This window comes from Acipenser ruthenus, chromosome 19 (genome assembly GCF_902713425.1).
Source record: "Acipenser ruthenus chromosome 19, fAciRut3.2 maternal haplotype, whole genome shotgun sequence".
In the NCBI taxonomy this organism is placed as follows: domain Eukaryota; kingdom Metazoa; phylum Chordata; class Actinopteri; order Acipenseriformes; family Acipenseridae; genus Acipenser; species Acipenser ruthenus.
This window is the reverse complement of record NC_081207.1, coordinates 2,346,775-2,363,486: the sequence shown is the minus strand read 5'-3', so window position 1 is coordinate 2,363,486 and position 16,712 is coordinate 2,346,775. Positions and strand designations below refer to the sequence as shown.

The following is a 16,712-nucleotide window of genomic DNA, read 5'->3' as shown; positions in this document are numbered from 1 at the left end:
CTGCTTTCTGTCACAGTCCCACCCAGCTATGAAGCTGTTTGGAAGAAGGACCCCCCACTGTACAGGACTTGTTCCATCTTAGCTACGCAATCCTGGGGAATTATGAATAACAAGAAAAGCAAATGTATGGCTTTTTATAAATCATTTTACCAATACGTACTTTGTTTTTCTGCACCTGGTCACATCAAATAGAATGCTATCAAATGCAATTAGCTTTGCTGCTTGGTTTTGTACAGCAACACATTTAAAGCTATAATTTTCTTGTTAAGTTTAATCTATTGCTTCAGACTGACAGTCCCTGATGACCACCAATGAAAATGTCAACATTTGGAAAACTCAGACTTCTGGAGAAAAAAAGAAAAAATTGGGTGAAATACAACACATTGGAAGTGGGATGAAGTATATTAGAAAAATCATGATTTCAGCCACAATTACATTTCTCTTAAAATATTTAAAGGACAAATGACATGATGTTATAATGTCAGCTTGGATAATACATGAGAACCTGCAGCAACCGTTCTGCTCTGGATTCCCTTTCTGGATCCAAGAAGATTCATTCCCAGTGCCAGTTGCTGGATAAATATTATAAAAGGACCCTATGGAGGACAATACAGCTCGCCCTTTTTACAATAAAGGGTAGAGCAGCAGCAGCAAAACAAATACATGAAATAAAAAAGAATAACATGGCTAAAAGATTTTGCTTCAAATAGCAATGCTTACTGTATAAGGAAAAGGAACAAACAAACAACCCAAAAAATGGTACTTTCATTTTCGTTTAAGTGCAGGGTGCAGGGTTTGGGTTTGGGTTTGGGTTTGGGTTTGGGTTTGGGTTGCACCTTTGCGCTGGAGAAAACGTAGCCCCTAGTGTCCAATAAGGAAATGAGAAGTGCCCAGGTCCTGTTACAGTGGATTGCCTGTTAAGAGATCTGTGGACCCCGCAGGACACACCTGCTGATTGAACGCTAGCACAAAACTGTTTTCAGTGGCCTGGAAGTTCACACTACGGAGTGAGCTGCCTCCAGCCCAGAGACACACTGTGTTGTAAATGGCTGGTGTTTGGGAGAGTTCTCCAGCGATTCCAGCAGATCCTTTTTCTTTAGTAATTGCTGGCAATTAGCTCGCACCAGGCCCGCATATTCATTCTGAACATTTTTAGCAGTTATTTAGACAAGAGATACAGTTCTAAAGCACCAGAAGGCGTTCATTGGAAAATAACTTCCTAATGGCATTTTTATGAAATATTTCTTGTAGAATAGAATAATATACTTATTAACTCTGACCGTTTGCTTAAACCAGGGCAGAAGCGATTATTCTCTGTTCCTCTATAGAGAATTAATAGCAATAGTCTTCTTTTGGACTATTATTATTTTAACAGCAAACTAAATGAACTGAAACAGAGTTAAATTGGTTCCTTTTAGTTTATAATATTTGTTTTATTTGGAATTCATATTAAGTCCTTTTATAAAATAGTAGCATTTTTTTCTTGCTGTCTGTTCTCTAGACTAAACAGAGTAAAAGAAGTGTGTGCAATAATAAGCATGATTCATGCAATGGTAGGATTTGCTGTGATTTATTTTTTTTTCCTTTTATGGCATGTCACAACAGATTCCCATTTTTCTGTTTATGTTTTCCTTGGAGTTTTTTTAAGCCAGTTTTAGTGTCATTTTATCATTTACAGCTGTTCTTGATTGCAAAGTCATTTGTTTTTCAGCTTTTGCCAATATTAGTTTTATAGAAAACAGTTTTTTTGTAGGCGACAGCTCTGGCAGTGTTTAGAGTTGATTAAGTTGAAGCTGATGTAGCACAGTGTTGGACTTCAGCTGGGGGGGGGCAGCTTGGCACAAGCTGCCACGGTTAATAATTATACACCTGCCTGCCCCTTCCTTCTCCAGCCTATCAACTCTCTCTCCCTTTGGAACCTTGCATTTTAAGCTTAGGGAACACAAAGCCACGTGTTGGCTTCGAACTTAGTTTCAGGACACTAGGTTTCAGGCCACTGCGTGGCACAACAGGGGAGACTTGGGGTTTGATACAGCAAAGTTGCCTCAAACCAGGTCTCCCGGTCTCATGGAACCAGTTTTCAAGCCACTGTTCCTGAAAAGTGGTTTTGTGTTCCTTTAGCTTTAGATGCAAGAAGACTGCAATCAAATGACTGCCCTATTCTTTTGCACAGTGCACTCAATAGTCTGTTCTGTAGAAACTAATGGCAGTAACACACAAGTTAATGCTGAGATCAATACAAATCCACAGACTTCACAGAACTTAGTTTGAGGACCCATAAAAGTGCATATAAATGTATGAAAGGCTTTGAAGATAATTAGCAGTTTATTACAGTCTAAAACTTTGTCAGAAAGTAGTTATAAGGTTTGTTGTAAATTCCTTATTTTTAATAACTGTCGACATATTTTACTTATAACACGTTTATAGATTTATTTATCCTTAAACTAAATTGTTACCGAAAACCAACCGATGCCCTTGTCTCTTTATTTGTAAACATCAAGTTCTTTGCAAAATAGAGCTGGGTGTGTTTTATCTGCCAGTCCTTTGCATTATACACCTCCGATACCAGGCGAATCACACTTTCCTGTGTCTGACTATCTGGTTAGCGTAAAACAGAATGGCACACATCCACTGGAGTCTCTCCTTTACAGCCATTGCAAACTAGGTTGAAATAAGAAGCCAGCTTGTGTCCTGCTGTTTGAAAACTCGGAGCGTCCTGTAAATTTCACTAGGAGTAAACACTGCTAGTTTTGTGCGGTTTTTATGACTAGTTTTTGAGCTTTATAGCTCTTAACCCTGGTAACACACCCGATGTTTATTTCACCAGGTTCACAAAGTACTTTTTTTTTTCTTGTGTTGTTTTTTCTCCATTTCTTTTCATTTTTGTTTAAAAAATAAAAAGAAGAATGTTTGCCAGGTGGTCCCCAGGACCTTTTATATTTTCTCTTTACTTTCTTGGTTGAGGAAGGAAAAGCAGTTTCTAGAGTAACCTTCTTTACTGCTGTCAAACATTAATGAGTTTTACTTGTTGACTGGTGTGAATGTGTGTGTGTGTGTGTGGAGGGGGTCTTTTTTCAGACATTTAGAGTGGGTGCTGATTCCCTTGGCTGGAAAAGCTATGGCAACTGTTGCTGTGACAGGGAATATGCTGGCTTTTGGAACCAGGAAGGGTTAAAGTTCAGGGCTTGCGGAAGGAACGCAAATGTAAAGAATTAAACAGGTCAACGAATCAAATGTGCTAATATGGAGGGAGGATCATAAGAACTGCCCATAGTGCTGATTTACACTGCACTGATGCAGCCTGAAAATGAATGAAAAGGTAAATAATCTGTCTTATTTTATCCTTTTCTATTACATTGTGGCTTCCAGGCTTTTTTTTTTTGTCCCAATCATTTTGAAAAAAAAGTTGGACCACAGCACACATGGAATTCTGAGGAGCAAACCGCATTACTCATGGAATATTGAGGAAAATGTTTGTATTCATGAGCAACAAAAACTAGTGATGCATAAAATCACGAAAAAAATTGTAAATGTTTTTTTTTTAATGTATCCATTTTCTAATAGCAATAGGACCCTCATAAGAGGGTTTTACCATCTTTACTGTGTTTAGCTTTTTACTGTTGCAAAGCGAATGTTTTTTTTTTTAATTACGCAAGCTGTGGTATTGTTTTCCTTTTCGATGTTAATAGTACAGAAACGGAGGACATACTTACAGCAGAGTACAAACTGAGGAAACTCGCACAGTGATTTTACGTGCAATCATAAGCAGGTTTGCTTCGTTATTATGGAATGTTAATAAGGATATGCAGCCACTTGACTTGATTGTGGGATCGAAGGGCACTACATTTTAATAAAACAGTCAATGAGCCTTCCCTTTTCTTTTCCCTGTGTTCTTGTTCCCTGCAGCCGTGCAGGTGCACATCCTGAAAGCAGACAAGGCTGGGGAGTGGTGGAAGTTCACGGTGAACATCATCTCCGTGTACAAGCAGGGAGAGAACCGCATCCGGAGAGGAGATCAGCTCCTCTGGGTGCGCTCCAAGGACGTGGCCTGTAAGTGCCCTAAAATCAAACAGGGCAAGAAGTATCTGCTGCTGGGCAACGACGAGGACTCTCCGGACCAGAGCGGTGTGGTGGCAGACAAGGGCAGCCTGGTGATACAGTGGAGGGACACGTGGGCCCGGAGACTCAGGAAGTTCCAGCAGAGAGATAAGAAAGGAAAGTGCAAGAAGGCCTAAAGAAGAGAGAGGAAGGGTGCGAGAGAGGGAGAAGGATGCGAGAGAGGGGGGGGCGGGGGGGGGGGAGAGACTGAGCGGTGCTGCTTTGAGTAGGAGCATGAAGAGAAAATTAGGATGACTTTTGTGGAAGAGCTCACACAACTTTTTTTTTTTTTTTGAGATTATTTTACTTTTGGATTTGCCGAGTTTGCACCTAATATTACAAATATATAACTTTGTTTTCTTCTTATTTGTTTTTTTTTTGTTTGTTGCTTTTTTGGTGTGTAACAAATTCCATATGTTTTGAACAGAACTTTTTAGTCCAGCTACCAAAACCCAACTACTGTATTGCTTTTCAATTCCAAAAGCAGCTCGATTTCTTTTCTTCTTGTTATTTTTAGGACAAGCAACGAAAGGAGAAAAGGTATGTGCAGGATGACTGCTAGGTCTAACGCCTGATCACAGGAACTGTGTAATCTTAAAAAAGGACAGTATTAACTTTTTAGATGTATAGTTAAACTAAGCTTTTATTGTGGTTCCTGCATTCAGTATCTTGTAAGAGTAAATGTTGACATATCCCATAGCTAAACAAAAGGCTATATCGTGGAACAGTACCTCATTATATTATAGTTCACTCTATGTTAGGATATTAAAGTGCCAAAATTGTACATTTTGGGGAAAGTCTTCTTATTGAGATGTGTTGAAGTTGACAAGCTCTTGACCTGGGTTTCAATCGCAATGGAGGCTGGGTACAGCAAATGGGTACAGCAAGGTACAGCAAGGTACAGGCTGGGTACTGCAAGATTCAGTTTCTGAATCTTGAAGAGTGCATGTTTGAGCCCTTTTATGGGAGAAGTTAAAAATAATGTGTTTTCTCATATAGAGAGACAGGCAATGTACTCTTTTTGGCCAAATCAGTCTGCGTGGGGTTCTGTAATCCAGGAGAAAGAGGCCCCAACGCATCCTCATTGACCGTTGCTTTTTAAAATATTTCTTTCCCTTGATGGAATTGACTTACAGCCTCAAAAGCTTAAGCATTTGGGCCACATCGCCAAATAGAACCTGAGATCTAAATTCAGAATCAAAGGAAACTCATAATCGCAGATTATTTATAGTTTGTTTCTAATTGACTTCCACGGTAATATAATTTAGATTTGCCAGCCTTCATTAGAGTTTAGACCCATTTTTTTTTACCTTATGCAGACAAAAGGGTTTTCTGGTGGCTGATCCATGTTTCCCAATACACATGCAGCATTAATATTATACAGTATAATCTAAACAGAGTGCTGTTTCTAACGCTTCCTTATCTATACATTCTGTACATGCAAGTGTTTCAACCCCACCTCCCCTAAATTAATAAAGAGAGATGTATTTCCTGTAGACCCACAGAGCAGTTAGTGGACAATCAAGGTTGTCCCCGATAGTTACTTCCACCCGGCACAATCCTTCACGAGCAAACTCCTTCATTTCTTTCTCAAGACCTGAGCTACTGGGTCTCTCTCAATCCCCATGTATAACACACAGAGTTGTTGCATCAGCCCTTCAGGAGATCTGGGTTTCTGCAGAGCAGCTCCTGTGCAAGCACTTACAGCCGTCAAACCGGAGCTAGCAGACAGCAGGGACAGGACCACCAGAGGAAAAGGAACTTGTGGACTTTTGACATTGCCCCAAGTAGCAACCCACATTGACGAGCTTTGACAGCCTGGAATCACAACTCCTGATGATTCTGCAAAGCAGCCCACAGCCCTTCCAGAAATGTAGTATGTTGAGTATACTGCTAGGGTCTCCTGTACAGTACAGCAGCAATAGGCTATCAATATACAGTGGTATATGTTTGTAGTATGCTGTTGTCTTGTAAGTAAGCTCATTGTTCATGTTATGCCACTGTACAGATAAGAAGAAAAGGCTCTATTAACAAAAGACAATGCATTATAAATCATTACCTCCATTTTTGCAGGCCTTTTTCTAGTCTTTTTGTAGTAGAATTAGCAACCAGTCTAACCATAGCTGTGGTCGTAAATACAGCCTTTACAGTTATTTGTAACCCCTTGGGTTCAACAATGGATGCTGTAAAAAAAAATATCCATTGAATTCCTTAAAGAACTGTGTTGAAGGAGGGTGATCAGAAACATTACCTTGCATCCAGCATTTGGCTCTGTTGCAAATGTTGTAACACTTTCCTGAAAGGAAACAGCTAGTAATAAACAACTGATTCAATCTTAATTACAGCGTGTATACTTATAGCGGTTCTTTAAAGACACAAGTGGTGCCGTAAATACAGCCAACTCTTAAAATACACCACCTGTTTATTTCTAGCTAGCCTTTGCATTGTTATAAACTGTTTTCAGTGTTATAAAGTGTGGTGCAACTGAGCAAAAAGATTTCAAATGAATGTCATTCACTTCCGTTCCAAAAGCTAAAATTCGGGGAAACCATTTGAAAATGACTGACTGTGGGAAGGAAAACCTTATCCTTTCCTGAAAATATTTTTTAGCACCTGAACTCTGCGGGTGGATAAAATGTAAAATCAACTGGCACTGATTCAACCATTAAAAAAAAACACTATAAATCCCAATTTAGTTTTTACTGATAGACAAAGCAAAAAGAAAAATGTGTTGTGTTCTAAACATAATCTTCATTTTTTACTTAGTCATATTAACCAGTATGAATTATTTTTATTTGTATTTGTAAAAAAAAATAAAAATGAAACGCAGTAAATAAAATCAATATGTGATAGATGTGTGCATTTTAAAAAGCATCAAAGTTTATTTGGTACTCAAATAAAGGCGTTACAAGTCATTTAAAAAATGTTATTTGTATAGTTAGTATTTTTATGTAAAACCTTAACTAGATTATAAAAGTGAATTATTATTATTATTATTATTATTATTATTATTATTATTATTATTATTATTATTATTATTAATAACCAAAAATTAAATATTTTAATTTTTTTTTTTTTTTTTTAAAGACAAATACAATCTAGAAACTATACCTGTTTTATTTTGTCATGTGAGCTGACAGGCCTGTTGCACCCATTCTGCCTTTTCTGCACCTGATAAAATGCACAAGGTCCCTACATGTGCATCAATAATGCAACTGCAACAAAACTCCCCTAGCTGTGTGTGTGTGTGTGCAGTTTTAAATTATTTTCCATAAATCAATGACAAGCCATCCAGAGTTTCACCTGATTCCCAAACTGTATCAGAGCAGGACATTGTCAGTGTAACCGCTGAAGTTCAAGCCGAACAGGAGCCACATGAAGAAATCGCAATGTATTTTCGAATAGGAGAAAGAGATAAACAGTTGATGACGGTTTGCCCTTTGTAATGCAAAAAGAAGGTTACAAAAAAAACGAGTTCTAAATGACGCAGATGTGGGCCCAGCTTTACTCAACAGTTCAACCCTTTAAGCTGTGAATTCAAGATATTCCAAGATATTTTCCCAAAAGCATTCCCGAGCAAGACTGGTACATCTCACCTACAGATGGGATAGTGCCTGTACCCAGTTTTATTGAGCTGGACTGGTCTTAAGTCTAAACCGATAATCCAAACCACTGTCAAGAACAAAGACTCAAGCTGGGGTGCACTGTATGTGTTTGTGTGTGTGTGAATGTATCTGAATCATCTACTGTACGATACTGCCTGCATATGTGCTTATATTGTATGAGCATTCTAATATATAACACAGTGTTGATAACTTTCTATGAAATAGTAAAAGAAATGTAAAATAAAAACATGTTTCACACTGCATAGCTTCATATCACATTTTACCAGGTTACAAGCTGTAGTCACCTAAAGTGCATAGTGTTTATTGTAGGGCTAGTTGCACAGGTATCAGTGAAACGCTCAATTTGGAAGTTGTCATACTGACATACAAATTCAATTACCTATTTGTCACAGACACCGTCCGGTTGCATGGCTTTCTAACATCGTTTGTGTATTACATTAACTTCTATTTGGAGAGCTGGCAAATGTATTACAATTGACAGCTATTGATCTTACAGGGTAAGAGCTTTGCAAAACGGATCTAAATCAAAACCAACACTCTCCACACACACACGGCTATTTCTCTTTTTTTTCTTTTCCCATGTACACTACACGACTTCAATACACTAACCAACTGTCCCTCTTGGGTGACATACAATGTGTACAAGGTACTGTTAAGGGAGACAATTACCTTATAAAAGGCCATAAAGAAAGATGCTGTTTGTGTTCAAGGTCAGTTTTCAAAAGAAAGAATTTTCTAAACTGATCTTTATGACACACACAAAGACCTGCCGGACCCCTTTTCTCTGCTCCCACGTTGAATTGTAAATGTTTAGTGGTGGCAAATGCATACTTCTGCAATGTTTCTCTACGATGCATACTAATATATTATGGTTATTATATATGAATATATTTAATGACATATGAAACATTGTGGATTTTATTTTGTCTTTTTTTGTTTTTATTTGGTTGTTAGATGGCTGTGATTAACTAAACCAGAAGGATTCTGTAACAACTGAACACCTACCTGGATGTACTAAACCCAGAATTCAGTTAAATAAAACTCCTGTAAACTTTACCCTCACACATGTTTTTGTACCTGTTTACTTTTTACAGCAGGGGAACGGGAGCAGTTTTCTCTGTAATGTTACCACTCATAACTCATTTTCTGCTAAGTCACTAGATAGATAGATAGATAGATAGATAGATAGATAGATAATGGCATCGATTGATTGACACACACCAAATAATATTATACCTTACCAGTTTAAGTCAACAGAAACAATAAACACACCAATGAGTTGCATCTAACCGATTTAAGGGCAGATTTTAAAAAGGAACAGTTCCTATTAGCGTTATAGAAGTCAGTAAGAAGTTTTTGTTGAAACGTTAGTCTTTTTTTTTATGACTTCTACTGTATATACCCTACGATTAGATGTTTTAAGTTATATAGCCCAGACCATTTCACATCTCGCTATAAAAATGGAATTTCATATTATCCCTGAAGCAGGTGTACAGGCTGTCATCTCCTAGCTAGCTCTTTTGGGAGTTTGAGAATTCTACTGCAGACGATGGCGCTACAATCTTAATGCTGCAAAGGCTTTCTTATTTGCATGAGATAGGACAAATCAATCAAACACCGTTAAAAAAAAGCAGGTTTTTAAGCAATTTATTCTTGGAATTACCATCAGTCTTTCTGGCCCGACTTGTATAACAATTATTACAGATCTTGCTTAAGCTTTACGAGTTCATTTTTTTATAATAAAAACAAATAAAAATGCAGTTTGTTACTTGTTACACCAAGTCACCACTGGAACATTTCACACTTAAAATACTTTACTACTGTCATGGTATGGAACTAGAACCCCAACACATGTCAATTCTGTATCCTTCTATTGAGATTGCTGTATCAACCACACCTTTACATATAACTGTACTTAGTTTAAAAACCTCTCTCCGAACTCTCCTTTGCACTACCCTCGTGTACACAGTTCCAGGTTTACTAAAGTATGTCCATCCTCTCAAGATCTTCACTTGCATGCAGACAGTTCCAACTTCTTGCTTTTTGTTCACCTACAGAGTCCTACCCTCTCTCAGATTGCTGTACAGTACTGGGCAGCTTGTAACAACGAACCACTGAATCGAGACCTACAGGCTGTGGAGGACAGCTAGTAACATGTGGAACCATAACCAGCTCAATGTATTTTGAAAGGAAGGTTATAATCTACAAGTTGCAGTGCTTTCTACTAAGGTGGGAATACTAAAGCCTAAATAAGCCAACATCTTGTAAGTCCAATATCTCAGTGTGCCAACTCTATCAGGAGGAAATCATACGTTTTATTATGTCAATAAAGATTATTCTCAAGGCCATTGTCACAGTTATCATGCAATGTTCATATTATCCCTGCAAATATGAAGTTGGTACCTCAAAGTTCTCATATACGAGGTTTTGACAGTGCGGCTGTGTAGCTTAAAAAAATTACTGCCATAAAAGGATTCACTTTTATTGGACAATACCCTTATGTGAGATTCACCTACAGAATCATAGAATACAATTGCGTACAAAGTGCTACATCTTCATCATTCAGAATCCAAAAAGTCACATGAACCTTTGACAGCAGCTGTACAAGACCACATTTCAAAGAGATTTTGCCCTGAGTTTCCACAACACTGACAATATCAAATATGAATTATGAATCTCAAATGGTTTAGGAGATATGAATATGAACAGGGAATATTAAATGCCAGGCAAAAAAAGAACAAAAAAAAAACAGGATGATAAATACATTTTAATACAGTAATTTATTTAGGTACAGTAAACTGGTACATTGAAACAAATCACGCATATGAATCCTTTTGTTACATATGAATGTAATTTAGTTCCTAAGATTTACAATAATTTCCTTCTATTAGTGAATGTGTTCGCTATTTATATTGCATCATCATATGTTCTGGGATATTAAGAAAAATCCTGATTTGAAAAACTCTATTCGTATGTAAACAGTGAATTTCAACGTTAGAAAACAAGAAAACGTTATTAACAGCCTATGAAATCAGACTGCTATTAGAACTACAAAGCAGACCTCTTCTGAATTAACTATGAAGCGCACGGCTCTGGGAGATGCAATGTTGGTTTCCATGATTCGGAGACGGGTAAGCCGTTTTGATATTGAAGGGCACGCGGAATAATCTTTATTGCTTGTTTGCACAGCTGTCGTTTCCTTCACTTTTGCGCATGGATTATAAAGGAAAACTAAAGTATGTAGAGAGGAAGTTCCAGTTCCTCCCAGTCTTCATGCCATACCAGGCAATCACGTAGAACGGTGTACAGAGTAACAGCATCCATTTCACTTTCATTAGCTTCATTAGCTTGTTGGCCAGACCGCAACTACCACAATGGCAATTAACAGCAGAACAATCACCACCAGCATTCCTAAAACAGAAAACAACAATAGGGGTTAAAGAATGGAGTTGCATGTTAAAAACAAACCATGGTAATTTAAAAGTTATGAGGTGCAACTGGAATTATACAGTGAACACCAGAATACAGTATGTCTTCATTTGGGGCTGGGGTTCCCATAGAAGAACCTGATGTTTGGATTTACCTCCCACGGCGCTCCTTAAAAACGCTGTGCTTCACAAGATAAATAGAGCCTCTATGATACTGCGATGCTGCTGTGTCAAACTGGAAACAAATATTACACACACACAAAAGCAATGCCATGATTAATGTTATGTTCCTTCTTCTAGAATGGCATAGAGAAATATTACCAAATGCAAGAAATTAGTCATCAGTGAAGTCATGTGTCGAGTGTGGACATAAAATCCTTTCTGTGTACAATGAATCTCTTCTTGTTGACAAACACAAAAATGGAAAGTAATAGCATGCTCAATATCCTGCCTTACTCTTTCTCCAAAGAATGCTCTCCACTAACCTTTCTCTGTGAGGGATTATGTATTGGAGGCATAAGGAACAACCATGTATTGAACTTGGGGTAGCGGGAATCATTGCAGTGTTACAAGAAATACTTCTATTGAAAACAATCCAAGCTCTTTCAGGCTTTACTCCTCTGTCACACCAGGGCTTGTGTCGTCTGCAATATGCCCTCTTAAACTGAAGGTGTAACAACTTAGGATTGTAGCGAAAGATGAAACTGACACCTAACTGCAACGCTAAGCCTGGATAGCAAACAATGCAACACAATCCCTCTTGTGCAGCAGCACAGAGAACAAGCTATAAAAAAAACATTTTTTATATCGATCACACAAAGCAGTCACTGTTAGCTGTCAAGCTCCAGTGTTAAATGCATGTTTTATGGATTGCCAATATTTACTGTTTAAAAAAAAAAAAAAAAAAAAAGCCAATTATTCTGAGGCATGGAGTTCATGGGAAATTAAGTTTTTTTTTTTTAAATCTAGCAACAATTCAAGTGGAATTATAAAAGGCAGTCAGGAACTCTGTAATAAACATGTCTTGTTTCGACAACTCCCTGTTGAAAAAGCGTCAAAAGATTGCTGGTCTCAGCGGACTATCGACTCGTCATTGAATTCTCAGCGTTGGCTCAAACTTAACCTAACATGGTATTACACAAGCAGTAACTGTAAACATGAGAGCATTGCCATGTTTGCAATTATATCAGAGGTGGTGTTATCAGTGATTATTAAAACATAGTCATAACATATACAACTGAGCTGATTAAAAGACAGAAAAGTGGGTGAAGGGCGAAGACAATGGAACAGCGAAGCAGACACTGTCACTCTTCAACAAGAGGCAAATAAAAATAAATAAACTAACTCTGCTGTTTTAAGCAGTTTATTCAATTCTTGAATACTTGTTTTAGGCTGGTATGAAGCCGTTCCTACCAGCTACATAGTTCACTGTGAATTCCCTCACCCGGTATCAATTCTAAGTCAAGATCATATCAGCCACAAAGGAAATGTAATTAAAAAAGATCTATACCCTCTGGGAATTATCAATAATAGCAACAATGTGTACGATTAGGCATACCCCTCCCCTTAGAAAAGCATGAAGTGAACATGGTAAAGCAGAGGCTTATAAAGGCAGCAGCCTTGTTTAAATTAGTACTGCAAAGCAATAGCCATTGTGTAAAACATAGCCGGGTCCTTTGGGAGTAAGGACTGTGCTAAAAGTCAGCGTTCCTGTTTTGCAGAATATTGCATATTGCTTAATACTGAAATGTTAGCATGCAGACTCCGACCCAGCTCAGTATAGAGGAGACTCTTGCAAAGGGGATTTACAATGAGATGGTTCCATTTGATTTCTCTGCAGTTGTTTACATTTGTGACTCACATGGCCAGCTTCCTTCAGCTATGACACCATCACAGTCTTCTCGCTGTCTCGCGGTTAGCTGGCTAGGACAATGCAAAAACAATGCTTCCTTCCCAAACATCTGATATGGGTGTAATCCGTGTCTTCTCCCTTCCAGCTTCTAAGAGTGTTGCCAGGAACAGGCAGCATCAGTAACGTCACCTCCAGTTGCTGTCTCCCACTGATGTACGTTCAAAAGGATCAAATAATGGAAATGTTTTTATAAGGTCACACTGATCCCATTGACTGTGAAGACGGAATTATAAGGCAATGCCTTTCCCATCGACTTGTGACACAAAGTCCTATCCCACCCTGCCCCCTCCCCTTTCATTTCGACCACAATGACTTCATGCCTATCTAGCACGTCCAGAGCTTTGATGCTTTTATTGATGCCGTTACGCACTTTGAAGGGCATCTGATACTTATTTTTCGCTTTTCACTGGCATTCCTTCTCTCATAGGTGGTTGCAGTGAACCTTGAGGGTGACCTACCGTACATGAAAACAGCGTTATTCCTTTGGAGTCTGGCAAATATTTCAGTCCCACATCAAAATTGACACATATTATGACTACCTTCAGGTTTACCAATCACATACTAATATTGCAACTCCTAAAAGGCAGGGCCACACAGCCTGACAAAGCAGTTATTTTTTTAGCTTTCGGAAATGCCACAGACCTAGCGAGGGCTGAGATCTTAGGCTGACTCCATCCATCTGTGCCTGAAGTCTCCATTCAGGTCCCCAGGTGAATGCAAACAAAGCCTTTTTAATCAGTGCACCAGGCAGAGTAAATTCCTGTTTATTCATTTCAGTCCTAGCAATCTAAATCGTCTCTGACGGGTCTTACCAAAGCAAACAGCCCCACAACCACAAAGGTTTGCATAAGGGGATGCTGTTTAAACTGCATTCCTGCTACAGAGAGCTAATTAGTGCAGCAGCATTAGCAGTTTCCCCTTTAACCCTTTCACCTCTTATAGATGTCTTCTCCAGGCTGTATTCTGCAAAGGTGACTTCTGGCCAGCTACAAATCAAGCAACTGCAACACCGTGACAACTCTGCACTGGAACAGGCAAGGCATCTGCTGAACGGCTCCACATGCTTCCACATTCTGCTATTTATTAGTCTTGGTCTACTTTTGTTACTGTATTGTTCAGAAAAGGTTAATATAACCAATTCCATGGCTTATGGGGATGGATTGGATAATTCACCTGCAACTGTTTCCCCTTTTTTTGATAAAACACCCCATAAAAAGTCGATAAAGTCCCAGATCAAGTGATGAATGCCAAATTATTTCTCCCACTCAACTTCTCCAGTTCACACAATGCAAGCTTCTAAGTTCCTCAGTTAAAATGCACTGTTCAAGTCCTGTAAGGTGTGTCTGTCCGTCACACCTTATATGGCAGAACACAGTAAGTGCTTCGAATTTTGTCTTCACAAACCTTTTATCATAGACTCCTAGCATTTCTGGATTTTGTTTTTAAGCAAGCAGGAGAGGACAAAAAAATAAATAAAAATGTAAAAAAAAATAGAAGAGTATGCCAAACGCAAATACTGTACTTCACGAAGTATTTCATTGTCTGGAAGTAAATCTGTTGAAGATTTTTAAAACCATGTCTCGCTGCAAATTAGAAAGATGTCAGTCAGTTTAAATTACACAAAGTGCGTTCTGCGTACTCAACTTGCCCATTGTTTTCCAATTTAAAACTGCTTCTGGTTTACATTGCTCTCATATTGCCACCCCTCCTTATTCCCTCCACTGCCCTTTCCAAGACAACCTAGCCTATATTCAGTCAGCCTACTGGGAAAGCCAGGATAAACCTGACCACACAGTGCTAATTACAGCGTTCTCCTGGAACTGGGGCAAACTGCTCTCAGAAGTGGTAAAGAAAAGTCTCAGGGACTGGGAGGCATATGGAGTTACTGAGCAGGGTTTCCCCATGACGACTTCCTACTCATATTGGTAGGAAGCAATCAGTCACTGTGATTATATTCAACAGGTGCAGACCTCCCCGAGACTCACTTCTTACACTTTTACCAGAAAACACTTTTACACACAAGTGTTCTATTAAACTTTCTATGAAATTCAGAGCTGTTTGTGTGTGTTTGTTTATGTGTATGTGTTGCGTGCAGATACCTTGGTATGGCCATTATAAAGCTTTGGACGACCATGTCACAAACGTATAGTATACAATAATAATAATAATAATAATAATAATAATAATAATAATAATAATAATAATCACTTTATTAGTAACTACAGGGTCATTAAAAAAAAAGAGGTGTGAAACTGTCGCCGTTATGTATTGGTTTCGAATTATCCTTTTATTGGAGGACAGTATGCAAAAAGTGCACCTCATACAAAAAGGAAACCAAAGGCTCCTGCACGTTGTACACAGTATGTGCATTACAGGGGTTACATTAGGGTCCTCTGATCTCATACGGGTGTACTCTGCTCTGATGCACAATATTAGTTAGAAATGATTAAGCTTTACATTCGAACATATCCGAGGACGGAATTCGAGTGAACGCTTTGCACGATTCCTGTTTGCTGTTTGAAATTAGGTTCAGCTTCTTTTGTTCAATGTGCTAAAAAACATACCTGAAATGTGACCTTCCCAGGACAAAACCGTTCTGGGATATTTGACTTTCCCAGGGTATTTTGCTTACTTTCCCCAGGGGTTGTGGCACAGAGGTTTGTGCAACCCTGACCAACGTTCGCTTTTCCAAGTTATTTTAAATCTTATCCAATAGATGGGAGTCCTCCTTCAGCCTGCAGATTCAAGTTGCTAGCCTGCCACCTGGCATATACCTGATGGTGGGTAAAGACCCTTGAAAACCATTGACTTTTTTCAAAGTTTCAGTAAATACTGGAATTAACTGGGATCACACAGAACGCAGAGGAAGGCGAGTACCGTAGTTGTCTTGCCCTTGCATCCTCCCCACACCATTGTTTATACGGACTACATTTCCTACTGTCTCCCCACTGGTCTCTCAAAGCCATTTAAGACGTGGAGAGAAATGCATTCTTTGAGAAAACAAGGGGAATGGAAGCTCTGAGGCCCACACACATGCACGGAATGCTGGTCATTAAAACACCGCTGTTGTTTTGGTTTTAAGGACAATGCATTTTCTGCTGTGTTTACTCATCCCTTTAGCACGGCACTGCCACACAGTTGCAATTAGATGAATCAAATGAATTAAACAGACAAATAGTGAAGATGTTTGAAGCTTAAAGAATAAAACAGAACCACATTATTTTCCCTTCTTGAAAATCAACCTGCACGGCTGCATTATTTTCCTCTCCTGATGAGAAGTTACTGCAGAAAAGAGTCTTTTTATCAAATTTGTGTCCCCGAAAAACTGAATTCAAAATCGTTTCTGTAGTGCAAAGGGCTTTTGCTCACATCATTTGTTACTGATTTATATTAATACACATTAAGCAATCAAAGTTGCCTATGCTACTGTGTGATCATTTTGCAGTTTCCCTATGCTTTTCCCATGGTTATACTATGCATTCACCATGGATTACCCTGGTTTGCTATAGTTTTTAATATGCTTTACCATACCTCACTGGGCTTTGCAGTGCTTACCTATGCTTCATCATGCTTTATTACACCTTGCTTTTACAATGGTAAGCGAAAGCATGATGACACTACAACATAAAAATAAAAGTGAAACAGTAT

At 38.6% G+C, this 16,712-nt stretch overlaps 2 protein-coding genes across 4 annotated transcripts in view; one reads left to right on the top strand and one right to left on the bottom strand.

Moving 5' to 3' along the window:
- Positions 1 to 8,786, top strand: part of LOC117424151 (netrin-1) — an 80,700-nt gene extending 71,914 nt beyond the window's left edge. For both annotated transcript variants that reach the window (XM_034040268.3, XM_058992322.1), the window contains exon 7: positions 3,907 to 8,786. In XM_034040268.3, coding sequence (XP_033896159.1) covers positions 3,907 to 4,235 — 329 coding nt within the window. In that variant the 3' untranslated portion in view covers positions 4,236 to 8,786. The remainder of the gene's footprint in view (positions 1 to 3,906) is intronic.
- Positions 8,787 to 10,478: 1,692 nt separating this feature from the next.
- LOC117424840 (syntaxin-8-like) overlaps positions 10,479 to 16,712 on the bottom strand; it is a 46,187-nt gene continuing 39,953 nt past the window's right edge. For both annotated transcript variants that reach the window (XM_058992320.1, XM_034041552.3), the window contains exon 8: positions 10,479 to 11,135. In XM_058992320.1, coding sequence (XP_058848303.1) covers positions 11,068 to 11,135 — 68 coding nt within the window. In that variant the 3' untranslated portion in view covers positions 10,479 to 11,067. The remainder of the gene's footprint in view (positions 11,136 to 16,712) is intronic.